This window comes from Pezoporus occidentalis, unplaced genomic scaffold (genome assembly GCF_034315485.1).
Source record: "Pezoporus occidentalis ecotype Australia unplaced genomic scaffold, CSIRO_AGI_Poc_V1 ctg268, whole genome shotgun sequence".
NCBI lineage: Eukaryota > Metazoa > Chordata > Aves > Psittaciformes > Psittacidae > Pezoporus > Pezoporus occidentalis.
In genome coordinates this window covers 467,056-491,071 of record NW_026914589.1, presented here as the reverse complement: position 1 = coordinate 491,071, position 24,016 = coordinate 467,056, and the positions used below count along the sequence as shown (strand labels likewise).

The following is a 24,016-nucleotide window of genomic DNA, read 5'->3' as shown; positions in this document are numbered from 1 at the left end:
TATGAGTCTGTTGCAACTAGCAGTCATTCTATGGATTCATGCTAGGTTTCAGCATGCTGGAAAGCAGCTGAGCAAACCCAGCAGAGCTGTCATACATAAGTAAACATTGTTCACAAGATTTAGAGATTCCTAACGTGGGATTGGATGGCAAATCATTGCCCCTAGGGAAACCTTCATGTCCTGGAGGTGACACACATTAGCTGCAATCACTGCTTTCCGTGGGCCAAAACTGAGGCTGTTCAGCACATCGCCTCACAGCTGTAGTGGGAAATTTTCCCTAACCAGAGGGAAGATCATAAACTGCTTTTCTTTATTTCACCTCTCCACTAAGATAGTATTTCATGGAAATGGGAAGGACATAGATGTGTATCACAGATGTCCAAGGTTAGCCAAGGTGCTCAATATTTACCTGAAGACCATCAGATAGGTCAATTAAATACCTGCTCACCACTTTTAATGCTTCAAAGCAGAATACAAAGTGACAGAGGAAGTGCTAATGAAATGACCAGACAAGCCACCAGATGGATACAGAAAATCTGCTTCTAATGTGAAGATCATCATCTCCCAAGCTGCAGCCTGCAGCTGACTGGTGACCTACTAAGACTACTGAGTGTAGCTTGCTGCTGCTCCACTGGATGCATTGCTTTGAGAACTCCTTCATGCAAACCTTGTGACAGGGACAGCTAGAAGCCATGAAGAAATCTTGAGCACTGGAAGTCACCCATATTCATATTTGGAAGCTGTCATTTTAGAAACCATGAGACAGATCCCTAAAGACATCTCCACACCAGAGGGAGCCTGCAGGAGACGCATTGTGGGTCACTTGGCCTTAATCAAGTCACTTGGTTTCTTGGTGCCTTTACTTCCTCTACTACCAAAGGAGGGAGAGCAGCACATTACTCACCCCTGTGAGGAGCACTGAGCTCAGCAGACTATTACTGCGATTCATTTTTGATCAAACAAGTCTGCCAAAGGGTGAAGAGTAAGTGTGGATTAACATCGCCGCTGAAACACTGCTGGAGGTTCGGCCATATAGCTTGCATTTAAAGACCAGCAATCTATGCAATGTGGCAGGCTGCTAGAAATGATCCTGTACCACAAGGAGCACTGAGCCAGAGCAGTCAGGGATACTAAATACTGAAGCCTCCTGAAGAAAGTCCCAAGAGCAACGGGGATGAGCAAGTGGCATTCACAGAAATATCTCAAGCCAGCGCTTATGGTGTCACATTCCCCTTCTGTGTCCACTTCAGAGGAATTTGAAATGTGAGTGCTCTTCTTCATCAGATAAAAGCCACTGGTAGCACAAGGGCAATTACATCCACTCAGGTACCATACAAACCTCTCCCCTGAGGGGAAGCTACAATGATGCACAGTAATGAAAAAGATAAGTGAATTTGCCAAAAGGAAACATGCTTTGAAATCCAGTTTCTTCAGTTCTGGAAATAACTTGCCCTAAAATGCAACCATCCACAAACTGCTCCCCTACAACATCCAGCTCGTACTGCCTGCCAGGATTACTCTGAGCAAACACGTCTGCACAAGGGCACGGTACTGCAGGGAACCCATCCCCCACCCTTTTAGGATGATTTATAGCTACTAATAACATTCCCTTCCCCCCTCGCAGTAAGGTCTGGGCTTATCTCAGTGCTGTCAACACTCTTTTGAGATCTGCTCACCTACCAGTTAGGCCAGGAAAGAAAAAACATTTCTGTTACTAAGTGAAGAGCAGAGAGCTGCCACTGGGAAGACCTTTTCCTGCTTTTATTTTTGTCCCATCTCTCCCCTGCCATGGTGAGCAGCAAGGGCAGGCATACAGCCCAGGAGGGAAGGCAGAGGCGCTTAGACTACTGACAGCTACCAGCCAGCTTACACAACCCAACCAAAAGGACTCCAAAAATGAGCAAAAGCTTTCAGGCTCACAGGCATCCAGTGAATGTTGCACTGCCTGAAACAGCTTTGGTCCTGCTCCCCTCTCAGATGACTTAAAGCTTTGCACCAGCCTCTCTCCTTTGAGCAGACAGAGCTGCACTGCTGCATGGGAAGGCGAGGGGGGATGAAAGACACTGCGAGGAACAAAACCTGCAAACACAACTTTGTACAAGTTAAATCTCATGCAAAGGTGCAGTCTCTGGTCTCCTTCAAAAGAGCTCCCTGACTGGCTTCCCCCACTGGTCAAGCAGCATCTGGCAGAGGGGATATGGGCAGCATCACAGGGCCCCAGGAGCCCCCAGCTCTAGGGACACTACCTGTGAATAAAGCTCTGCACACCTTGTAACATCATGCCCAAGGACTTCCTTTGGAAAGGAGCCCTGTTCTACCTTGTGGTGCCTGCTGCCAGGGAATTGTGTAACACTTTGCCATTAGGTCATTTCACTGTTGAACACAATGCTGAGACAGGCTGAACAATACTGCTTCATACTGTATCCAAAATAGGTCCTAGAGGTCACCAAGTCTGCCTGTGGTGATGCTGTTTGGTGTCTGTGTAAGAAATCTGAGCTACCACAAATCTAGATACTTATAACCAGATGTATCAAACTAGGTCCCTGGTGCCAGGTCAGACACTTTTGCCAGCATGTGGAACAATAATGTCTATAATCCGTAGGCTTGATTGTGCACTCCATAATCATGCAGAGCTCAGTGTGGCAGATTACAGTTTAAATCAGTTATAGGCTTGAACGCTGTTTTTTTTCCCAAGAGGACACACAGAGTCAGGGTTGGTATGCATAGGAAAAAAAAAAGACATTATCTTCCTATACTACAAAGTGAAGCTTTGTGTACATGTGCACACACACACAGATTGATACAGATATATAAAGCTCTGTAATTATGAAGTGAGTAGAAAATTATTAGTTCCCCTCACTTTCCCTGCACACACACTTTGGGCTCCACCTTGCCAACACCACTGGGACTTCGCAAAGTTCACATTTCTGTCTACTAGGTGGTTTGTTGGCTATCATCCCCTTGCACTGGCAGCCAAGCAGCAAATGAAAGACTCTTCTATGACATATCAAGTTTTCAGCTAGTCTTTGGGCAAGTGCATTTACAATAGAAAAGGAAATACTTTGATTTAGTGAAGGGATATATTTGGAGGAGAGGAGATGTATTTGGCTGCTTACCCAGCTCCCAGGCCCTTGTTATAAAACTTCTATCTGACCCAGAGCTAGCCGAACACAAATATGTTTTACATTCAATGCAATTACTTCCATACATGCTACCTAACAAGATTTGCAGTCCCTGGACAGGGATATACAGCGCTTTTTTTCTTACGGCAGGCAAGGATCTGAGGCAGCAGTAGATATATTAAGGGAAGCTGCTGCCCACAGCAAATGAAAGGGAGAAAGGGTGGGAAGCATTTCTATGACAAGCAGCATAACACAGCTCCATGTGAGTCAACACAGGTGGGTGGGTCTAAAATTCATTCAATTCTTTCTGGCATTCTCTCCCCATGGATTCAGGCACACTACTTGCTCACTTCATCAGCCCTTCAGTTTCGCACAGGCCCTACAGGCTCCAGCATCACCCATCACTCCACACCTAGACACACATAGCAAGAAGTGGTGAAGAGATAAGAATGAGAAAATTAACATCAGCCAAGACAAAGATCCTGAGAAACAGCACCTCTCTGAGCTTGCAAGGAAAACCCAGCTGCGTCTTCACGGGACAGAACAGACATGCAGCAACATACTTCTGAGGCCACCAGTGACAACTAGACAACTCTGACATGCAGCTTAATCCTCCCAACCCACACACACTGCTCTTTTACCATGAGTAATGTCCCCAGCACTGGAGTATTATGCTAAGCAGCCACAATTTCTCCCAGCAAAAGCATGCAGCTGGGTCAGCAGAGATCAGAGGCTATGAGAAAATTCAGGCAAGCACGTTCCCCACCCCTTCTCTTTAGGGGAGGGGGAATGACAAGCCGGTTCCTTACAACTGGCTCTGGGAGATTTTCCTCCCAAGCTGCTCCCATTCTCTGCACCATTACAGTCTGACACTGCCGTAGCCCACAGCTCAGTAGCTGCTCTGTACTGGCCCACACCACACCATCACAAGGAAAGAAGGGGAAAGCGGATAAGCCCTTAGCTGGTGAAACCCCTGAGCATCAGCTCACACCAGCAGGGTCTAGGTTTCCACTACAACAAGCCCCTCTGTGATAGCCCAGCTTGCCCTCACCCTCCTGCCTGCCTTCATGCCCTGCCCATTTCTGACAGCCAGATGGGCATTATTAACACAGACAGTGGAAGGCATTAGGCACAGCACAGAGAGGGCTGACCTCAGGAAGGTGGTGTAAAAGGACATATGTGAGATTATTTGTTCAGACAGAGGCTCAGGTGGTGGTCAAGGAGTTGCAGAGCAGCCTCACAGCTTGTTCTGCAACATGCCCTACATTAAAAAGAAAAATAAATTAAATATAAGGATTTCTTACAAGACCTCACAAACATTACACAGAGCTGCTCATCAGCTGAGCCTTCCTGATGGTTTATTTCATCCTCTAAACAAACGACATGTCCAGTAATCAGCAACCATCTAAGATACTGTGTCACTGTCCGGAACAACATCAATTGTTTATGTAGTTAAGGCCTCCTTTAATTTCCCTGTTTATACTACTGAGGGGAAAAAAAAAAAACAAACACATACAAAAAAAATCCATTTGCTGCTGCTATTTTGATGTTGCACCCTTCAAATACGAAGCATTTTACAAGCCAAATACATCTCTTGATGGACAAAGTGAGTTTTGAGGGTGAAAGGTGCCAATAAGCTTGCAACCATCTGTAACTTGACAACTAGGAATAAGCAGATAACAGAACAAAAAGGAATCTCTTTCTGCCAGTAAGTCCAACGTTTATCAACTTAAGTTCTGAGACTTAAAGCTCTGTCTGTCTATTCCAGAGCTAGCGAAACTGGAGCTGTCAAAGTAGAGTTCTCTATGTTCTTTGGCAAACTCATCAATATCAAGGTGGGTTTCCATTCCCAAAAGAACTTGGGTTGGACTCAAAGAAGAGGTACAGAGAAATGAGTACTCCAGAGTTTGACAATATCAAGTTACTCCATAATCGTGGCAAATTGGTCTGAAAAGGTGAACTGCAGAAAGTCCACTCATGGCTCCTGTTGAGGCAAGGGTACTGATGCTGCATGTAACTCTGGTAGAAGGTGTTTTACTAATATCCTAATTCTTTTAAATGTTTTTCTAATGATAAAACTGCCCCCAGACTCATGAAACAGGGCTGGGAAAGGTCACGCCTGCCCTGTGTCCCGAAGTGCTCTGTCTTCACTGACAGAAAATTCTGCTACTTTCCCCTTGCCACAATTCAGGATGATTTCATCTCAGCCAAACCCCAGCAGCCAGGGAGATCAGCAAGTCCTTTCCTCTCCTCAGCAGTCATTTGTATCTTCGAAGCACAAGCTTGTCCAGCCTCAGCAACTGCCCAGGAAGCTGCCAGGGTTCATGCTGGCTTTGAAGTCTGTAGGGGCATTACTGCAATGTGAACCTCTGCTCTCCATACCCCACACACTCAGACAGACCAGACAGGACTCCCCCTAGCATCAAAGGCACAAGGCATCATGCTGGGCTCTAAACATCAACCCAGGTTCTTCTGGAGGGCCAGAAGCTCTTGGCCGGTGACCTTAATGACCAGTGTTCGACAGGCACTAATCAACTGTCTAGTTATGGAGCAGCTGTGCCAGACACCCTGGGCAATGTGGCACAGCATGGCCCAGCAGGGCTGGTGCTGCCACAGCCCCTTTCCAGCGTGGCAGCTGGGAGCAGCAGTGCAAGAGCAAATATCAAGCCACTTTCACCTTCCCATAAACACTAGCAGCTTTCCCCAGCTGGCTCCCTCTGCCAAGCCAGCCTCAGAACAGGAGCCAAGTGTAATGCCGGTATCTGCTGTTACGGGCAAGAAAGCTGGGCTGGGCAGCAGCCATAGGTGTGCACAGTGGGGACCAGCCAGTGCTCCCCATGCCGAGGAAGAAAGCCAGCCCCACCCTAAGTCCTATCATGTCCACCACGTCCCATGTTTCTTTTGCAGAGGGGGAGGCGTTCCAGCATCCCTCTGGATGCAGAGGCCTCCCCGATCAGCCCCAGCACTCCCCACGTATCAAAACATGGCTGCAGGTTATTTTCCTTTCTTTCTGTGTGGGGAAGAGGCTGCAGCCCAGCTCCCAGAGCAGACACTTGTGCCACAGAGCTGATCCCTGGCAGGGTCCCGATGGAGCTCAGTCTCCACCCATCCACTGGCATGGTCACCACACTGAGCCCCCGCAAGAGATGCCCATTAGCAGGCTGTCCCGTACCACTAGAGCTTCCTTTCACTGGTAGCTCCAGGATGTCTTTGCTCAGCTGAGAGAGGGGTAAGGATGTCAGCCAGTACCGAAGTAAAACCTAATGTCTTTTCATACCATGAAATTCAGTCCTGTGCTTGATTTCAGACCACCACATCCAGTGTTTTCACTAAATCAGATTTTAAGTTTACAAAGCTGGTTTGGAGGACCATGCTTAAAAATATCAAACACCAAAAAAAGTGCCCAATTATCTTCTGATTCTGCAATTGCTAGAAATCCTGAAATTTTAAAACACCATGAATAAATAAAGCATCAGACTAAGCAGGGATGAATTCACATTACTGTGGTTGAACTCAGCAACAAGCATAATACTGAGATTTCATCTTTTGCCATTTGCAAAACTGGGCTGTCCTGAAACCACTTTGTCATTGGGAAAATGCTCAGTTTCAATACAAAACGTTCAGTTCCACAGACTCTGACAGTCACCCCTCCTTAATGAAGCTGGGAGGTTTTTAAATGACAAAACATAGAGCAAAACTCCCCTATGCCTTTATTTTGGGTCAGATATCCAAGATCAACACATAACTACCACAAAACACAGAAATCATCTCAAGAACAAGGTGTATTGGACAGTTCCATGTATATATGCAACTGGAAAGAGAAATCTCCAATGTTTACCAAAATTAAAGGCAACCAAACAGGAAAAAGCTCATGTTACCCGAGGGACGGAGTGGGATGGGAGTCTATCAGCTGCGGTGCATTTTAGCCAGCTCCGCTTCATCAGCATCTCATCTCATGAAACACGTCATGTGAGAAGGGAGCTTGAGAAGCCAAAAGCCATTATTAAGGAGCTGAGGTACAATGGTGATGAGGGCCATAAATACCAAGACAAGCCCACTGCAAGGACAACACAGCCAGAAGCCAAATCTGAGTTCATGGCAGGCAACACAGGCTGAATTCTGACATCTTCATTCAAAGAGAGCTGCAAAACACCCAGTTCAGGCCCATGACTGGATGGATGTCTCTCTCCTGGCATGCTACTGTGTAAGCACACACCTGGAACAGCAGGGTGACCCCACCAGTGCATCGCTGGGATGGGCAGCCCTGGATGAGGCATAGCCAAGCTCCACTGGCCTCGTGGGAGGGTACTTGTCCCCCACATAGCACATCTGAATTGCTTTGCTCCCAGCTGGCAGCAGCAGGATGCTGCTGCTCCGCAGTGCAATCAAGGATACATGCCTGGCACAGGGCAGGCAGCCTAGCCCTATGTGTTGCTCCTAACAGCACTCCCCATGAGCACATCTGTACCACAGACCTACAAGCTACATGCTGCAGCAAACATACAACAGTGCTAGGAGGGACAGTCACATCCTCCCTGCTTTGTGGGCAATGCTCTCATCAAAGACTACAGCTTTCCCACCCTCTCATTCCCCTCAGGTAGCCCCCCATCTCACAGCTTAGTGGGACTAAAGCCCTCATAACCCTTGGCAGATGCCAATCCTACAGGCAGAGCTTGCTGACAAAGCTTATCCATCATAGAATCACAGAATGGTTAGGGTTGGAAAGGACCTTAAGATCATCTAGTTAAAGCCTCCATGGGCAGGGATGCCTTACACTAGACCACATTTCCCAAGGCCTCGTCCAACCTGGCCTTTAACACTGCAAGGGATGGAGCATTTACCACTTCCCTGGGTAACCCATTCCAGTGCCTCATCACCCTAACAGGAAAGAACTTCCTCCTTATATCCAATCTAAACTCCCCCTGTTTAAGTTTTAACCTGTTACCCCTTGTCCTGTCACTACAGTCTCTAATGAAGAGTCCCTCTCCAGCATCCCTATAGGCCCCCTTCAGATACTGGAAGGCTGCTATGAGGCCTCCACACAGCCTTCTCTTCTCCAGGCTGAACAGCCCCAACTTCCTCAGCCTGTCTTCATACGGGAGGTGCTCCAGTCCCCTGATCATCCTTGTGGCCCTCCTCTGGACTTGTTCCAACAGTTCCATGTCCTTTTTATGTTGAGGACACCAGAACTGCACCCAATACTCCAGGTGAGGTCTCATGAGAGCAGAGCAGAGGGGCAGGATCACCTCCTTCGACCTGCTGGTCACGCTCCTCTTGATGCAGCCCAGGATACGGTTGGCTTTCTGGGCTGCAAGCGCACACCTATGAGGAGAGGAGGGCTCCATGCCCAAAAAGCTCTTTGGTCAGAGCACAGGTATAAAATGCAATAAGGAAGAAGAAAAATTCAGTTATAGCCCCATAAAATCACCATACAAGGAGGATCAGACTCTAAAACAGACCAAAACTTTACCAGATCTTGGTACAGTTTGGGGGTTTTTTACATGGTGAAGGGGGACTCTCCCAGACCTTTGTTCCTGAGCCAAGGGCACAAACCCAGGAACCTTAGGAGGAAGGCACAGGAAAGATTAATGGCTTGAAGTCTTGGAGGGGAAATTAAACATGTCAGAGGGGCCACCAGAGAAAGCCATGATAAGAGCTGGCAATTGTCAGCGTTTACATCATCCATTTTAGTCTCCAGGGGCACAATTTCTCATGAGGTGGTTATTTTTGCTGCTTTGCTGATCTGTGTCTCTTGGTATGCGCCCATAAGTGCTGACAAAGGTAACTGAGCAGAAGAGGTAAGAGCAGTGAGGTAGGACTTCAGCCATACTTCTGCCTCAGAGCCTTTTGCTGGAGGGAAATGGCAACAATTACCATAAAATGAAGTAAATATCACTTCCCCTCCGCTAAAGCTGCTTTCATGTCAAAAAAAATACTTTAGAAGAATGAGGCATTATAACTGTGATTGAAAGAGGTTACACAGAAAATTAATAACTTCCCCCCTCTGTGAGTTTGACAGCACTCCCAGCTCTGCCCTTCCTGAAGCCAGCAGCCCTCCCCCTGGCACCTGGGGTCATTCAGGCAGCAGCACCCCACTGCATGAGACCAAGGGGCAGGAGATATTTAGAGCAATTCACAAGTTTCACCATCCTGAGCTTCTTGAAGTGCAGTTCACAGAGGTTCAAGTTCTTGTACGTCCTACTTCCCATGGCCCTTCCTCGCCTGAAGATCCCAAAGCCACGTAAAGGTGGTGGCAGAGCCAGAGCCCAGGGCTGCCAGCAGCTCATCGGATGCCTGTGGTTTGCAGAGGAATTGCTGGAAATCATGAAATCAGAGCAAGTCCTTCCCCCTGGGGGGAGCCGGGCCTGCAGCCAGCCCCAGCAAGAGACGGAGCAGCCCACCCCATAGAAAGCCACAGGGAGTTTAGGGTGCACTGCCGGCACGCAGGAAGAGATGGGTGTGTGTGCCTTTGGTTGTTGCAAGTGTGCAGTGAGCAGCCCAGGGCAGGGCCCAGCTCCCAGCCGGTAGCAGCCATGCAGGCGGCAGCACCTGCGCGGGGATGTCTGGGTGCAGGGGGTACGTGGACAGCAAAGCCAGGTGTTCTGAACCAATCCCTGACGTTACACGGGCGAACACTGGAGCCCAGGACGGCGCAGTAAGTTACACCACTAAAACTGTTTGCATGGGGAACTTTACTGTCATTTCATAACTAATTTTTCTTTAAGTGGGTAAGAAGTACTTAGAACAGAAACAGGCTGCAGCACTTAAGGTAGGTTAATACGGCTTCTATAAACAAAGGCTTTTCTTTTACCTATACATGGCAAGCCAAAGCAGGCAAGCACTAACACCACCTCAGTATGACTGCTTCCCACAGGATGGGCTGCAAAACCCAAATTACAGGCTGGCGGGAGCAGAGGGCATTCTCTCTGCCTGCGGTAAGGGGTTTGCTATGGACGAAAGATAAGAAGCAAAGGCTTTGGTCAAAGCCAGGTCAAAGGGCTGCGTGGGACACTATGGATTTCTCCATAAACACCAGATAAATAAATGGGGGGAAGAAAAAGAGAAGACCCCCCCCGTGCCCCCAACCCTGCCCCTGTGCCACCAGCCAGCCCCAGCCTTCCCCGGAGCCGCCGCCGCGCCGACCCGGTCCCAGCGACTTCCCCGGCCCCCAGTACCGCCCGCCCCCGCCCCGGGCCGCCGCCGCGCCCTACCCGGGAGATGGCGAGGGGCTGCTCGAAGTCCCGGCCGCCCACCAGGCGGAAGCCCCAGGGCCCGGGGCCCGACAGCACGACGCGGTGTGTCCCCATGTGCGCGACTGCACCTCGCAGGACGCCCGGCAGCCCCGCCGCCTGCACCGGCACTGCCCGGCACGGCCCGCCCCCGGCCCGCCCCAGCTCCTCCCCGGGACTCCCGGGCTCCGCCGCCGCCAGGCTGGCTGGGCTGCCGCGGGGCACTGCGCCCCGGTTACCGCCGGCCCGCCGCGCTGCAAGGCGAAGCCCTCCCGAGGGAGGTTTGCGGGGCCGAGCCGCGGTGGGAGGGCGAGAATTTCGGTCGTCGGGAGCTCGGAGCGTCTCACGCCCCGTCTCGCCCCATTCCACTCCATCCCCTCCCAGCTGAGAGCCGAGCAGGCCGCCGGTGCGCAACCGCATGCAAGACTGCCCCGGCGCGGCGCTTCTCACGCAAACGCGGACCGGCCTGCGGTAGCTTGGCGCGGTGTTAACTCTGAAACCCAAAGAGGGCGATGGAAATCAGCAGCATTGTGTGCAGTTTCCCATATGGGAGCTGACGGGTAGGAGCGGAGCCTGGGAAAGGCTCAAGTCCATCAGTGCTTATCTCTAACCCCTTAGAGTGGTACCACCAACAAAGAAATTCCATTATATGAGTTTTCCAGCCAATCTCCTTAGCTGTGATTTGGGAAAAATATTTGTTCCATAGAATCATAGAATCGTTAGGGTTGGAAAGGACCTTAAGATCATCAAGTTCCAACCCCCCTGCCATGGGCAGGGACACCTCACACTAAACCATGTCACCCAAGGCCTCGTCCAGCCTGGCCTTGAACACTGCCAGGGATGGAGCATTCACAACCTCCCTGGGCAAACTATTCCAGTGCTTCATCACCCTAACAGGAAAGAATTTCCTTCTTATATCCAACCTAAACTTCCCCTGTTTAACCCGTTACCCCTTGTCCTGTCACTACAGTCTCTAATGAAGAGTCCCTCCCCAGCATCCCTATAGGCCTCCTTCAGATACTGGAAGGCTGCTATGAGGTCTCCATGCAGCCTTCTCTTCTCCAGGCTGAACAGCCCCAACTTTCTCAGCCTGTCTTCATATGGGAGGTGCTCCAGTCCCCTGATCATCCTCGTGGCCCTTCTCTGGACTTGTTCCAACAGTGTCATGTCCTTTTTATGTTGAGGACACCAGAACTGCACACAACACTCCAGGTGAGGTCTCACAAGAGCAGAGCAGAGGGGCAGGATCACCTCCTTGGACCTGCTGGTCACACTCCTTTTGATGCAGCCCAGCATACAGTTGGCTTTCTGGGCTGCAAACGCACACTGCCTGTTCATGTTCATTTTCTCATCAACCACCACCCCCAAGTCCTTCTCCACAGGGCTGCTCTGAATCTCTTCTCTGCCCAACCTGCAGCTGTGCCTGGGATTGCTCCGACCCAGCTGTAGGACCTTGCACTTGTCATGGTTAAACCTCATGAGGTTGGCATCAGCCCACCTCACAAGCGTGTCAAGGTCCCTCTGGATGGCATTCCTTCCCTCCAGCCTATCAACCGAACCACACAGCTTGGTGTCATTGGCAAACTTGCTGAGGGCGCACTCAATCCCACTGTCCACGTCACCGACAAAAGTGTTGAACAAGACCAGTCCCAACACCGATCCCTGAGGGACACCACTCGTTAATGGTCTCCAGCCAGACATTGAGCCATTGACCACAAGTCTTTGCATGCAGCCATCCAGCCAGTTCTTTATCCACCGAGTGGTCCATCCGTCAAATTGATGTCTCTCCAATTTAGAGACAAGGATGTCGTGTGGGACAGTGTCGAATGTTTTGCACAAGTCCAGGTAGATGACATCAACTGCTCTGCCCCTGTCCATCAGTTCTGTAGCCCCATCATAAAAGGCCACCAAATTGGTCAGGCAGGATTTCCCCTTAGTGAAGCCCTGCTGGCTGTCACCAAGCACCTTGTTGATTTTCATGTGCCTTAGCATGCCTTCCAGGAGAACCTGCTCCAAGATTTTGCCAGGCACAGAGGTGAGACTGACTGCTCTGTAATTCCCCGGGTCATCCATTTTCCCCTTCTTGAAAATGGGGGTTATATTTCCCTTTTTCCAGTTGTCGGGAACTTCACCTGACTACCATGATTTCTCAAATATGATGGCCAGCGGCTTTGCAACTTCATTCGCCAGCTCCTTCAGGACCCACGGATGGATCTCATCAGGACCCATGGACTTGTGCACGTTCAGATTTTGAAGATGGTCTCAAACCAGTTCCTCTCCTACAGTGGGTGCAAGGTCTTCATTCTCACAGTCCCTGCGTCTGCCTTCCAAGACTTGGGTGGTTTGGTCAGAGCCTTTGCCAGTGAAGACCGAGGCAAAGAAGTCATTCAGAACCTCAGCCTTCTCCAAATCCTGTGTTCCAGTTGCATGTTAAGCCCCCACCAATCTGAGAGGTTGTTTACAGCAATGGTGCTGGCACTTACAACTCGAGTGTAAGCACTGCTGCGTATCTGGTAAATGAACACAGCTCATCAGTCAGCATAACAGTAGCAAGCCACAGCACAAAGCGGCTGCTGAAGCTGGGACTCAGGCACAGTGGGGGAGCATGGAGCAGTCAGCAAATGTGGCTGAGGTGGGTCACTAAGTGCTGGCCTTATGAGGCACGGCCACAAATGACCCAATCACAAAGCACACCCCTGCCTCTGCAATCCCCTTTCTTGGCTTCCTCCTTTTTTCCTGCATTCAGTTGTCATTTCACGAGTTATTATTTCCTTCCAGGGTACCTGCATCTGGACTGTTAATCTCATTTCTATTAGAGAGCAGCAGTTCTTTTACCACATCATTACACATCTTCTGGCAGTGAAGAAAGTGACACCAAGAGCTCCTTCCCTACCAGGTGTGAGGGATTACCAGAGGGCTGTGACACACCACTGGGTCCTCTTCTTCCCTGTGAACTGGTATATTAGGATAGACAGTGCAGCAAAGCAGTGATCAGGCTGCCCTTTTGCAGCATATAAGGTAACCTGCAAAACAGAAAAATGGACTCATGTCTGTTTGCTTTCTGGGGAAGGAAAATAGCTTGAGGCTTTTGCTGCTCTGTCAGTTCAGGTTTAGGGTTGGCTTGCGCACAGTTTCCCGAAATCACTGTGACTGCAGCCACGACGTGTTGTATGTGTCTGCCTGGTCATCTCATCAGCCATCATAGAGTTTGAATCTTGCCCAATTTTGGCTCAGGCTGAGGTGGAGGTCTCAAGAAGTGAAAGACCAGCCTTTGGGGTTGGCACAGCCCCACATAGGCAGATTGCATTAGGCAGATTTGTGGAGGTGCAGGGTGCAATTTGGTGATACCCATGAGTTACTGAGCCCCAGTGGGCTCCCCCAGGACAGCTCAGCTCCAGCCTTCCCTTGCTCTGCTCCTGCAGGGACTCTTCCTCTACAAGGCACACCAAAAAAGCCCCAGCTAGCTCTCCTGCTGCACAGCTAGAAGACATGGCATGTTCACCACAAACCTTGCACAAACCCCTTGAGTTAGTGCTGCAGCCCTACCTGCCTGGTCAGAACGCAGCTACTGCAGAGGTCAGCATCTTATGGCTTTCGACCCAGTTAGGGTTAAAAATGCCTATGTAAACCCAATGTCAACCAACATCCCTTCCCCAGAGGTTGGCATTTGGGGTTTCTTGCCCTACTTAACCTGTGTGGTCTTCTCATCTTAAAAGAGAGTCACAAAGAGACAAAGAGCCTCTGTAAACCAGTGGACTTGGGTATGCTCCTGAGCTCCCAGCTCTGCATGCATACCACAGCAGCTGCACCCTGACTCCATGTTACAGTGAGATCTGGGTGCAAAACAGCTTTTTCTCTGCTTTTACACCTTGGTTTCTTTGAGGAAAAAGTCATGGCCTGCCTACAGCTCAGGAGGGAGAACTGGTCAACAAGTCATAAGCAGGATCCTCAGGTGCAGGACACTCAGCCCATAGCAGACAACTGCTGTTCATATGGACACAGCCAAGGAGGGGCACTCATACAGAAGCGCACTGCTACAGGAACAGTGGGAATAGACTTTATTTAATAATTCGTACAAGGAACACAATAGTAATTCAATAATTCCATTTATTAATTGTCAAATAATAATCCACTGCAATAAGAAACAAAAAAATCAACACAAAAATAAGTTGCAGTTTGTACGCGCATGTGTGTGTATGTGTGCATGTGTGTGTAACTTAAAACGGCAAGAGCAAGAACAAAAAATAAACCTTTAAATGATTATGTTATATACAGTCAGTATCATCATGTTACTTTGCTGGAGATATTAATTTGATGTTATCCCATCTTAGCAACAGACCTAAATATTGCTGCAAATAACTGGAGAGCAAACCCAAAGCAGAAAAACAAACCCATAAATAAGATGCAGGATTAAAGGTATCTCCTGCTGAAAAGAAACAGTGGTGCTTTGTGTCATATCTGAAAACCTTTCATAATGGATATTTTGTGCTAAAACTCTTTATGTGAACATACACAGAATTCCATCATTTAAATAAAAGTGGAAAAAAAATCCCGACCTTTCACAGCTGCCTTTTTTTTCCCCCTCCCTTCTCTCAATGTGTTTAAATTATTTTTTCTATACAAGGTAAGTACATTGTCTGTACAAAGTTAAATATACATATTTACAGTCAAACTTCTGAGACAATGAGTCTTCTCTTCCGCTGAGCTAGGCGGAAGACAAGCCTACTTGATTTCAAACCCAGGAGCATGGCTAGTTTATCAAAACATTGCAAGTCATGCTAACAGTTAGTTGTAGTTACTCTTAATAAATCTGTATAAAAGCATCAGCATAAAAATAGGCATTTTATATTATTAATACGGCTTATGACAAAATAGCAATTTAACCCTTTGCTATTTGTATGGTAACTGTAGGAAGCAGAGTCTGATAGAACCGGTTTTGTTTATGCTTCTTCTTAATAACAAATTGTCTATCAAAAGAGTGGATTTACAGGCAAGCATACAGCCACGCCACAGTCCCTCCCCCCCCCCCCCCCCCCCCCAAGGAAACATGCATCTATGTGACTGGTAATAACTGCTGGAAATAGCTTTCCAAATTGATTAGAATTTTGTATGACAAAATGCAGCCAAAATGCATGTATTTGTTTGAGACCTACCACTGACACTGACCAAAAAGGAAAAAAAAAAAAGGCACCCTCAGCGATATGTTGCTCAGATGTATCAGAGCTTCTAAGATTCAGTGCTGGGAAAGAAGCAGTCTTCATCCCCAAGAGTATGCTTCAAAAAGTGTGTGATCCTTTAGGAACAACAACAGAGCAAGGAGGAAAAAGAAAGTGAATGGCCATAGCACTCAAACAGGATTTGCTCTCATGGATGTTCTGTTTATTAGTTCTATTCTTTGTGCAGATAAATGTCAAAGCCAGGCTGATTTCTCTTTAAAAACCAGGACTCAGTTTGTTTTGATGCACACTCACACACACACCACCTGCACAAAAGAAAAAAAACCCTGCAGAGATAAGGTCATACATTATTAAAGAGTTTGGGATTTTCATGTTTGCATTATGGTTTGGCTGCACAGGTTAAACAGATTAAACCATGAGTCCCAAACTCCTTTTCCACATAGAGCTCTGCAGTTTAACCACATCAGTTGTCCTCTGCCTCTGCTGGGTCTTAAGATGCATGTCATGAAGGAAGGGTTTTCTATGGAAGTGGAAGGCAGTGCAAAGCGAGTCTTCAGGGAGGCAGAAACTGGGCAGAAAGCCTGGCCTCCCTGAACCTTGCCAGTGAAAGGGAGCAGCTGCAAGGGTGCGTACTGCCCCAAAGCATTATCCTATCTCAATACACAAACAAAACCATGTGCTTCCCTGAAGCCTTCTCAGAGGTAAGTACTCCATACAAATTAAGATTATCATCAAAATTCTTGCTGGGAGGGAAGAGGAATATACAAAGGCAGCACTGTAAACTAGAAACTGTCTCTTTTTCAGCAAACAAATCACACCCTGAATCCATTGAAGCAGGGTTACACATTCAACTCAATACTGTACCACATAACCACATCCTCCTAACACGTCTTGTCTCTTCTCTGTTACATTCATAAATTGTCTGTTTCTTCACTGTTTAAAAATGCCATCTGAAAACAACCCCATCATTGTCACGGTGGGATTACTGTTATTTCACAGGTACAGAAGCTTCACATAGTTGCCTGGGAAGGTGCCAAATTGCCTTGTTCTCCTGGATGTACCTGTCACAAAATAAAACACAAGGAAGCCAGGGTAAGATGGAGCCACGCAGGGGAGGCTTAGAGGTAAAGTAGAGATGGCAGCCTCTCCTGCCAGCAGGCATTTCTTTCTAAAGTTAAATAGGAATCCTGGTCAAAGAGCCTTTCAGTAAAGACAAGCTCACAACTAGTTCTACTACTAATCATCTCTGTCTTCCCTTGTAACACTTAGTAAGGTGCTCGTGAAAGCTCCTGGGCCCATAGGATAGGAGCCAAACTCCTATCAGTGTAAATGAGCTAATCTCCCTTAAGAAGAGAGAACAAGCCTAGATTTGCAGTGTTGAGATGAAGAACACTGTCCAGACTTGCATTCTTTGCAGGTAAAGGGATAGATTTTGCTAAATGTACAGCTACAGTTGAGGCTGGATTTTCAGCGACTACAATTCCCATCCATATGTCTCCTTTGTCCCCTACTTGCCACTTGTGGTAACTTGCCACAGCTACGTCAGCTTTGGAAAAGCTACAGAAATCCATTTTTCCTTGGTTCCCTCTGTTGCTCTGCTATCTGGGTGAGCAGAAAGGATCAGGAGGAAGAGGGTGTCCTGGGTTCAGCAGTAGCAGTCATTTTTCTCCTCCTTGGTAGCTGGTGCAGTGCAATGTTTTGACTTTCGGCCTGGGAACAGAGCTGATAACAAGGATGTTTTGGTTTGGCCAAGGACTTTGTGAGCCTCATGCTCTGCCAGGGAGGAGGGGAAGCCAGGAGGAAGCAGAGACAGGACACCTGACCCAAACTGACCAAAGAGGTATTCCATACCACAGCACGTCATGCCCAGGATGTAACTGGGAGTTAGCCGGAAGGGCTGGGAGACTGCAGGGTTGGAGGAGGTATCGGTCGGTGCTTGGTCGGGCTGAGGGGGGGTGAGTTATCGGTCGGCTGGTGCTGAGGTGTTGTATTCTCTTCCCTTGTTATTTCCTTTATCATTATTATCATTGGTGGTAGCAGTAGTGATTTGTGCTATACCTTAGTTACTAAACTGTTCTTATCTCAACCCGTGGGAGTTGCATTCTTTTCAATTCTCCTCTCCATCCCTCTGAGAGCAGGGGGAGGGCAAGAAAGGGGGGGGAAGTGAGCGAACGAATTACCTGACTGGGTTTAAACCACGACAGAGGGGAATAGGGAAATTAAGAAAAGGTAAAAGTTAAAACTAGAGACATAGCAAGGAAAGCAAAGCTCCACCTCCGTGCACCCCGATTTTAATGTTTTTGGTGGGAAAAGATGAGAAATTGTGAAAAAAGTCAAGCTGACCTTTTTCACTTTTTTCACTGTTTTAACCCCACAAATGAAAGTAACTTCCAGACGCTCTGCAAAACTGCTCATCTGCGTCTCAAAAAGCTCTGCTGAGAGCAAGTGTCACACTCACCCACAAACCAGCCGTCATCACATTTCTCCATGACATCAACGATGTCACCATCCCTCAGTTCCAGCTCATCATCATTCTGAGGAGTGTAGCTGTAGAGGGCTTGGTAGCTAACTCTAAATCCAGAAAGATACTGCATGTTAGCAATTGGATTTCCCTCACATCCCTTCAGAAGGGGACATCTCCCTTCTCCTTTCTAATTCCTACTATACTTTGTTCAATGCAGTCTAGACCTGTGTTTTCCATTTGAGAAGTGGAAGCCAAGTGTATTAAATTGCCTGTTGTCACAAGGCCATGGCAGTAAAAAGTGTCACACCTCCATTGTGTGGGATATGCAGAGAGCTTCTGTTTCCTTTTTGCCATGTAGCAGTCTCCATAGACTGTAATAATCAGTGTCTACCTAGCATGTAGCACCTACAGAGTGTATGAGTGCAGACACCCTACTGAATACAAGCCAAAACCTGGATACACTCATGCCTGGGCTAAATGAGACATCTCTTCCCTTGCCCAGGCACATAAGCAGGGCCATGAATAATCAAATAGCAGAATGAATGACTTTAGAAAATGATACTGCTTACTCTACTGCACTAAGGTTGCTGTATAAATCATGGCAGAGGAGGTACAGTGCATACAAAATCCAAGGTTAAATTCTGCCCTGAGATACCACTTGCACCAGAGGCACTCTGTATTTATTAGAAAGGAGCTTTATGGAGTGGCAATCTTTGGGCAAATCTGGGGAGGCTTGGATCCCCTGTCTGCAGTGAATGAAAATAGCTAATGTGACACTTTCCATTCTGTATAAAGGAACAGGGGAAAGCAAAGTGCCCAGGAACTTCAGTCCCCAGCACATAGTGCAGGCTACTATTCTCGAAATCATCAGCAAAAACCTGCACCTAGCTTAATGGCTGCTGCAGGTTTAAATGCACCAGACAGCTTTGAAAACCTCAGGTTTGGTCTCTCAAATCACCTAGCACCGATTTATCTGTAGAACCAACAAAACACTAGCTGGCAACAGTGTTGGAACTGCTCATTGTACTGAGAGAAGCTAAGAACAGGGGTGAACACACTGACCCATGCTATACGAGCATGATGTAGCCAGTGGATATTAATTTGACCCCAGGTCCAAAATACAAAGACATTGAGATAATCTCCATGACCAGCATGAGTCAAGTGCCCAAAAGGAGACCCAGTCTTGGATCATGAGGTCACTTTTTCAGGTGCTATACAGACACGAGGTCCCAGATTCAAGCTACTCATTATGATGATACCTGGGTATTTTTTTTTCTTTAAAGAAAAGCTGACACTTTCCCATAATTCTAATGTAACTCCTGAAATGCTGAAGCTTTCACAGCTCCCCGTTTTCACCACCCATCAGAAATAAGGCTCTTGGAAGAGACGGGAGCCAAAAGGACTTACATGTCTCGTGGTGTTTGACTTCTGTCAGGGCTGGTTCCTTGCTGCTGTGCTTGAGGTTGCTGAGAAATGATGAGAGATGGTTTATGATCATTAGAGGTCACCTTGTGGCGAGAGTCAAGAGGCTGAGCAATAGTACTGCAGTAATGAACAGACTTTTCTGCAATGTTTATGATCTCATTGCAAACAGCTTCCTGTGTGGTGGGCAGCATTGACATCCAAGAACACCCAAAGGACAGTCAACAGAGGGGAGGGAGGGGAAAATATAGACAAGAAGAGATGGGACATTCCAGATGCAGCACATAAGTCCAGTAAAAGGAAAAAAAAAAAAAGAGTTGTAGATCCAGGTAATTATCCAGGTAGTGGAGTGCAGAAGGGATCCAGGTGTAAGCATGGAAAAACAGGCAAGATACAGAAGAATTTGGCATTTAGTTTGAAGATTTGTAACAAATACATATACATACACTTTTAAAAGCAGCAGCATATGAGGTTGCAATTAGTTATGCAGTGGCACCAATACAAATGCTATGAAGTCAGTTCAAGAATGCAGGGCAGGCCGCTCCATTCATGCATTTTGCTTCATTTAACTTATACCCAGGGACTGACAGCACAATTAGCCCAACTTCACATTGACAGTTTTTCTAATTGATAAGTTCCCTTTTACTGTTGCAAAAAACCCAATATATGCAAATAGATAAATATGTACCTACTTTGTAGCTAAAAACAGTGCTGGCATTTTATCTCTACTGAGGTGTTACTGTCTGGGTGAGGAGAGTCTAGGACTACACATCTGATTTAAACAGTGGCCTTACCACATAGCTCTTTTCAGACTCTGTGAGATCTGGTCCAGCTCTCAATGAATGGTGGGAAGGCTGTGTGATCACCAAGCAAATGATAAGGAAGACATTTTAGCAGATGTTATATTGGTCAGAATTAAAAAAACGTAAATGGAGAGCAGACAAAAGAAAACAAACAACTCTTCCCCTCCCCACCCCAACACCACACTTCTTGGACAGCAATGTCTTTCTTTTACACAAGAGACATTGAAGCTACAGTAATGCAACTGCATTGCAGCACACAATGCTACAAAGAGAAAGTGAGGGCAAAACAGAAGTTCAGAGCAGGGAACTGGAGTGGAAGATTATGGACACTGCTACAACCAGAAATGGTACATAGCGTCATACTGCGCTCCTATGAAGGGGAAAAACCCACAACGACAGAAGCACATACTTGAAAGCATCAAACTTGAAAAGTCAAAAGCATGCTGGAAGGAATCTGCTGCTGTCTTTAGAAAAGTCCTCAATGACTTTGACATAGGAGAGAAGAGTAACTCTTTTGCTTCTTAAAAAAAGATCAGGTGCTTAGAAGGCACAGTGCCATGCAGCCCCATCAAAAATCACTCTAGCTTGTACCAAGAGAGGATCTGAGGTGCTCTGTTAAGTCACACAGAGGCACAGCTTCAGGTCAGAGGAGGCCCTGAGTGGAAACCCCAGCTTCAAACACCACCATCTGTGAAGCTTCTGGCCTCTACCCAGCCTCTCTCCCCAGTCACAACTTTTCACAAGTTCTCATATATCCAAGGGCACAGCAAGGAAAATCAAGGTGTTTGAGGCTGAAGGTTTTATGGGTAAGGTAAAGGTCACTGAGAAAGTTGCATAGGTATCCAGATCCTGGTTTTGCATGCTTTTTGCATATTCAAGCACCTACTGAAAGCAAGGGGCATGCTATGAGTAAACGGGATGTCTGAACTAGTGTAGGTTACTTGTACTACTTGCAGGACTGCTTGGCAAAGTGGACTGGATAAGATATAGAGCACTGCCAACCTCTGTGATCATTCAACACAATTTTCAACCCAAATTCTAACAGCCTCAAATTTTACACTTTCCCTCCTTTATTCACTTCAACAGTGTCCTTCAGTAAAAGGTTTGCTTTCTCACAGCATCCTGAGACAGAGCAGAAGCAGAAGATCAAGAGGTTTGTGACACCTTCAGTCTAAGCATGGTCAAAGAGTTTGGAGAAGTACAGAGTGATGAGCCCATTCCTGTCCAATTCCCATTCTCAAAGCTCCTCTGAACCACATCTTACACCTCTGGAGCTGTGCCCATCACTGCATTAAAACAAACTCTCTTTTCTTGAGGACTGTGACCCACTGTAGGCCAACCCAACCCAATAGTAACTCCTTCATAATCAGCTGCACTGTCTGGTGCAGGAATCTGGGATCACTGCCCTACAAAACAATGCTCTGTTACCATACATATTCCTATAGAGAGAACATTAAATGTCAGTTGGATGAGCTAACTGCAGTGGAATCTGCATTCAAAGGATTTATTGTGGAGCCTGAAATCATCACAGGATTTCTGGAAGTCATTCCTGCCTCTCTATCATCAGTCCTTGAAAGGGAAATCGAATAATTAGAAATTTAAAATTAATATTGTGGAAACCAACTGGATACAGGGGATCAAATCAGATGAGATCAGAGCTAATGCAGGTTGTCAAGTAGCTGGGAAAACCAATTTCCAGGCTGAGGTGAGAGGCAGTTGTGATATTTTTTTTAATTCAAGAAAGTGCTTCTCTGCTCCATACTAATAAATTGACTGCTCGAATTGCTCCATGAGCTCCTAAGATTCTATGGTCCCTTTCCCATTGATTACTTGTGACCTTCCTGACCAGCTTTTCCTCCAAAAAGCATTAATAACTATGAAGTAAGTTTGTTATCTGAAAGCTGAAAAATCTGATACTACCTCTGAATGCTCTTCAAACATGGGTTCAGAAAGCCTGTGTACTACCTACAGTGACAGCTCTATGTGCAGGAAGTAGCCAAGGAATCAGCAAGTGCAGGGCACAGCTCCAAAGTAAAAAGCACAAGAGGTTTCCCCAAAACAATAAGCCAGCCCTGCTGCTGCTGCTGGAGGTAAACTGAGGGCGCTAAAAGTGATCAAGTATTCACAGTCCCTGAGGACAACTCAATTCCTACCCATCAGTCACACCATGTGCTTTGTAAAACTAAGTGAATAAACTTAAGCAGGTGCTGAAGTGTCTATGTCTCTTTTAGTGTGCACACTATACAAATATGTGGTATAATGACTCCTGAAGCACAGCTGGCCACTACTTCCACCTTATATGGAGCCTGAGGATGGGTCTAAAGAGTACCACAAATATGTAAGAATACCAGAAAAACATTCTAAGATAATTAAGAGCCTAGCAAAGCCCTGAGACAGGTTTTAACCATTAGGGAGAAAGATGCTGGTGCTAACTCAGTAGTATTCTCCCTGCTCCTAGTGAAGTTGAGTGTCGTCACTGTGTCTATCCATTGCAGCTCTTGTTTACCTGTATTCTTCCACCCCTTTCTGGTGGGAATTAAGAGTACTACATAAGCAAAAAGAAAGCTAAGCAGAACAGACTAACAGCCAGACAAGACAGACATACAGACAAATTGGCAGCCCCTCCAAGAAGGGCACACATCAGCAGTGATGCTCCCACACGTGAATGGAGAACCATGAGCAGGGAGGAGTCCCCAGTCCAGCTGAAAGGAAAAAAGAAAAACCTGTGGACACACCAAAGCCCCAGCTCTGGTGAACATTAGGGAAAAGCTGGACAAAGAGCTCTCACAAAGGACGCTGAAAAGGCTGAAGTGCAGAGCAGCTTGAAGGCTATCAGAAGGTAGACTCCCCCTTGGCCTCTGGATCAGAAGCTGAACCAGTAAGATGCATCTCCCATGGGGAGCAGGCGCCAACGCCTGTTGCAGGTTGTGGAGCACTGGCTTGGACAGTAAACATGCTGGGTAGAAATGCCACCGTGCTGAACCTCTGTAGCAGCAGAAAACCACTGGGGGATATAAAAGCTTATCTGGAGATGGTGCTAACTATGTAATAGACATGCTAAGAAAGCACAGCTAGTCTGTGCTGGGGAAGATGGGGTCTGAGCATCCTCCTTGTATGCTCTCCCTCTCTACCACAGGCAGATGAAATTACCACTCTGCCGCAGTGGTTTTGTACAAGTGCAAAAGAGCAGGCAGCCCCCCCTGACACTCCTCACACTGTCAGGTGATACAGGGACCCTCATCCAGCCACTCCTGCTGCTTACACACTTGATAGCACCACTGCTTACCACTGCTGACTGTCACACTGTGCTAACAGGACCTCAGAGTAAAACAGGGGTTAAACTAGAAATTCCATGATAGATTGCATTACTGCTTAATATTTATGTTATAAAAATATGTTTTACTGGAATATTCAAACAAATTATCTGTAAGTTATACTTGATGTATCTTTCACATGCTGTGGGGTAGTTCTTTTTTCTTTTTAGTATGGACAGTAAAAATAAAATGCAACAACTTCAGAATTGCAATTTATACTATTAATAAATGGAACAGGCAAAAACACACTCCCTCCACCAGCCCTGTACCAAAGAAGTCTTAAACCTGAAAAAAAAACCCCTGAGTCAGACTTTTGTAACTGGGAAGGTTCTCTATAATGAGAAATAAAATTAGAAAACTAAACTTTAAAATAGTAAAATATCTCAGACACTAAGGATGTACAGCACTGGAAACAAAACCCAAATGTAACGTCTCATTTTCATGTCTACCAAGCGATTTTCTCATTTGATTAAAACCAATGAAAA

The 24,016-nt window shown here is 46.9% G+C and overlaps 2 protein-coding genes across 39 annotated transcripts in view; both read right to left on the bottom strand.

The window, feature by feature from the left end:
* Positions 1 to 10,740, bottom strand: part of PDLIM1 (PDZ and LIM domain 1) — a 44,346-nt gene extending 33,606 nt beyond the window's left edge. For 2 of the 9 annotated variants that reach the window (XR_009965943.1, XM_062624512.1), the window contains exon 1: positions 10,334 to 10,525. Coding sequence is in view for 8 of the 9 variants with exons in the window: in XM_062624512.1 (XP_062480496.1) it covers positions 10,334 to 10,429 (96 nt within the window). In the remaining variant the exon portion in view is untranslated. Of the gene's footprint in view, positions 1 to 10,333 lie in introns of all 9 variants that reach the window. The other 7 variants (XM_062624516.1, XM_062624511.1, XM_062624508.1 and 4 more) reach the window with 4 other exon arrangements.
* A 3,646-nt stretch (positions 10,741 to 14,386) lies between these two features.
* SORBS1 (sorbin and SH3 domain containing 1) overlaps positions 14,387 to 24,016 on the bottom strand; it is a 78,649-nt gene continuing 69,019 nt past the window's right edge. For 17 of the 30 annotated variants that reach the window (XM_062624475.1, XM_062624476.1, XM_062624481.1 and 14 more), the window contains 3 exons: positions 19,400 to 19,458; positions 17,987 to 18,099; positions 14,387 to 16,589 (listed from right to left, as the gene is read on the bottom strand). In XM_062624475.1, coding sequence (XP_062480459.1) covers positions 16,522 to 16,589; positions 17,987 to 18,099; positions 19,400 to 19,458 — 240 coding nt within the window. In that variant the 3' untranslated portion in view covers positions 14,387 to 16,521. Of the gene's footprint in view, positions 16,590 to 17,986; positions 18,100 to 19,399; positions 19,591 to 20,208; positions 20,269 to 24,016 lie in introns of all 30 variants that reach the window. The other 13 variants (XM_062624466.1, XM_062624468.1, XM_062624469.1 and 10 more) reach the window with 2 other exon arrangements.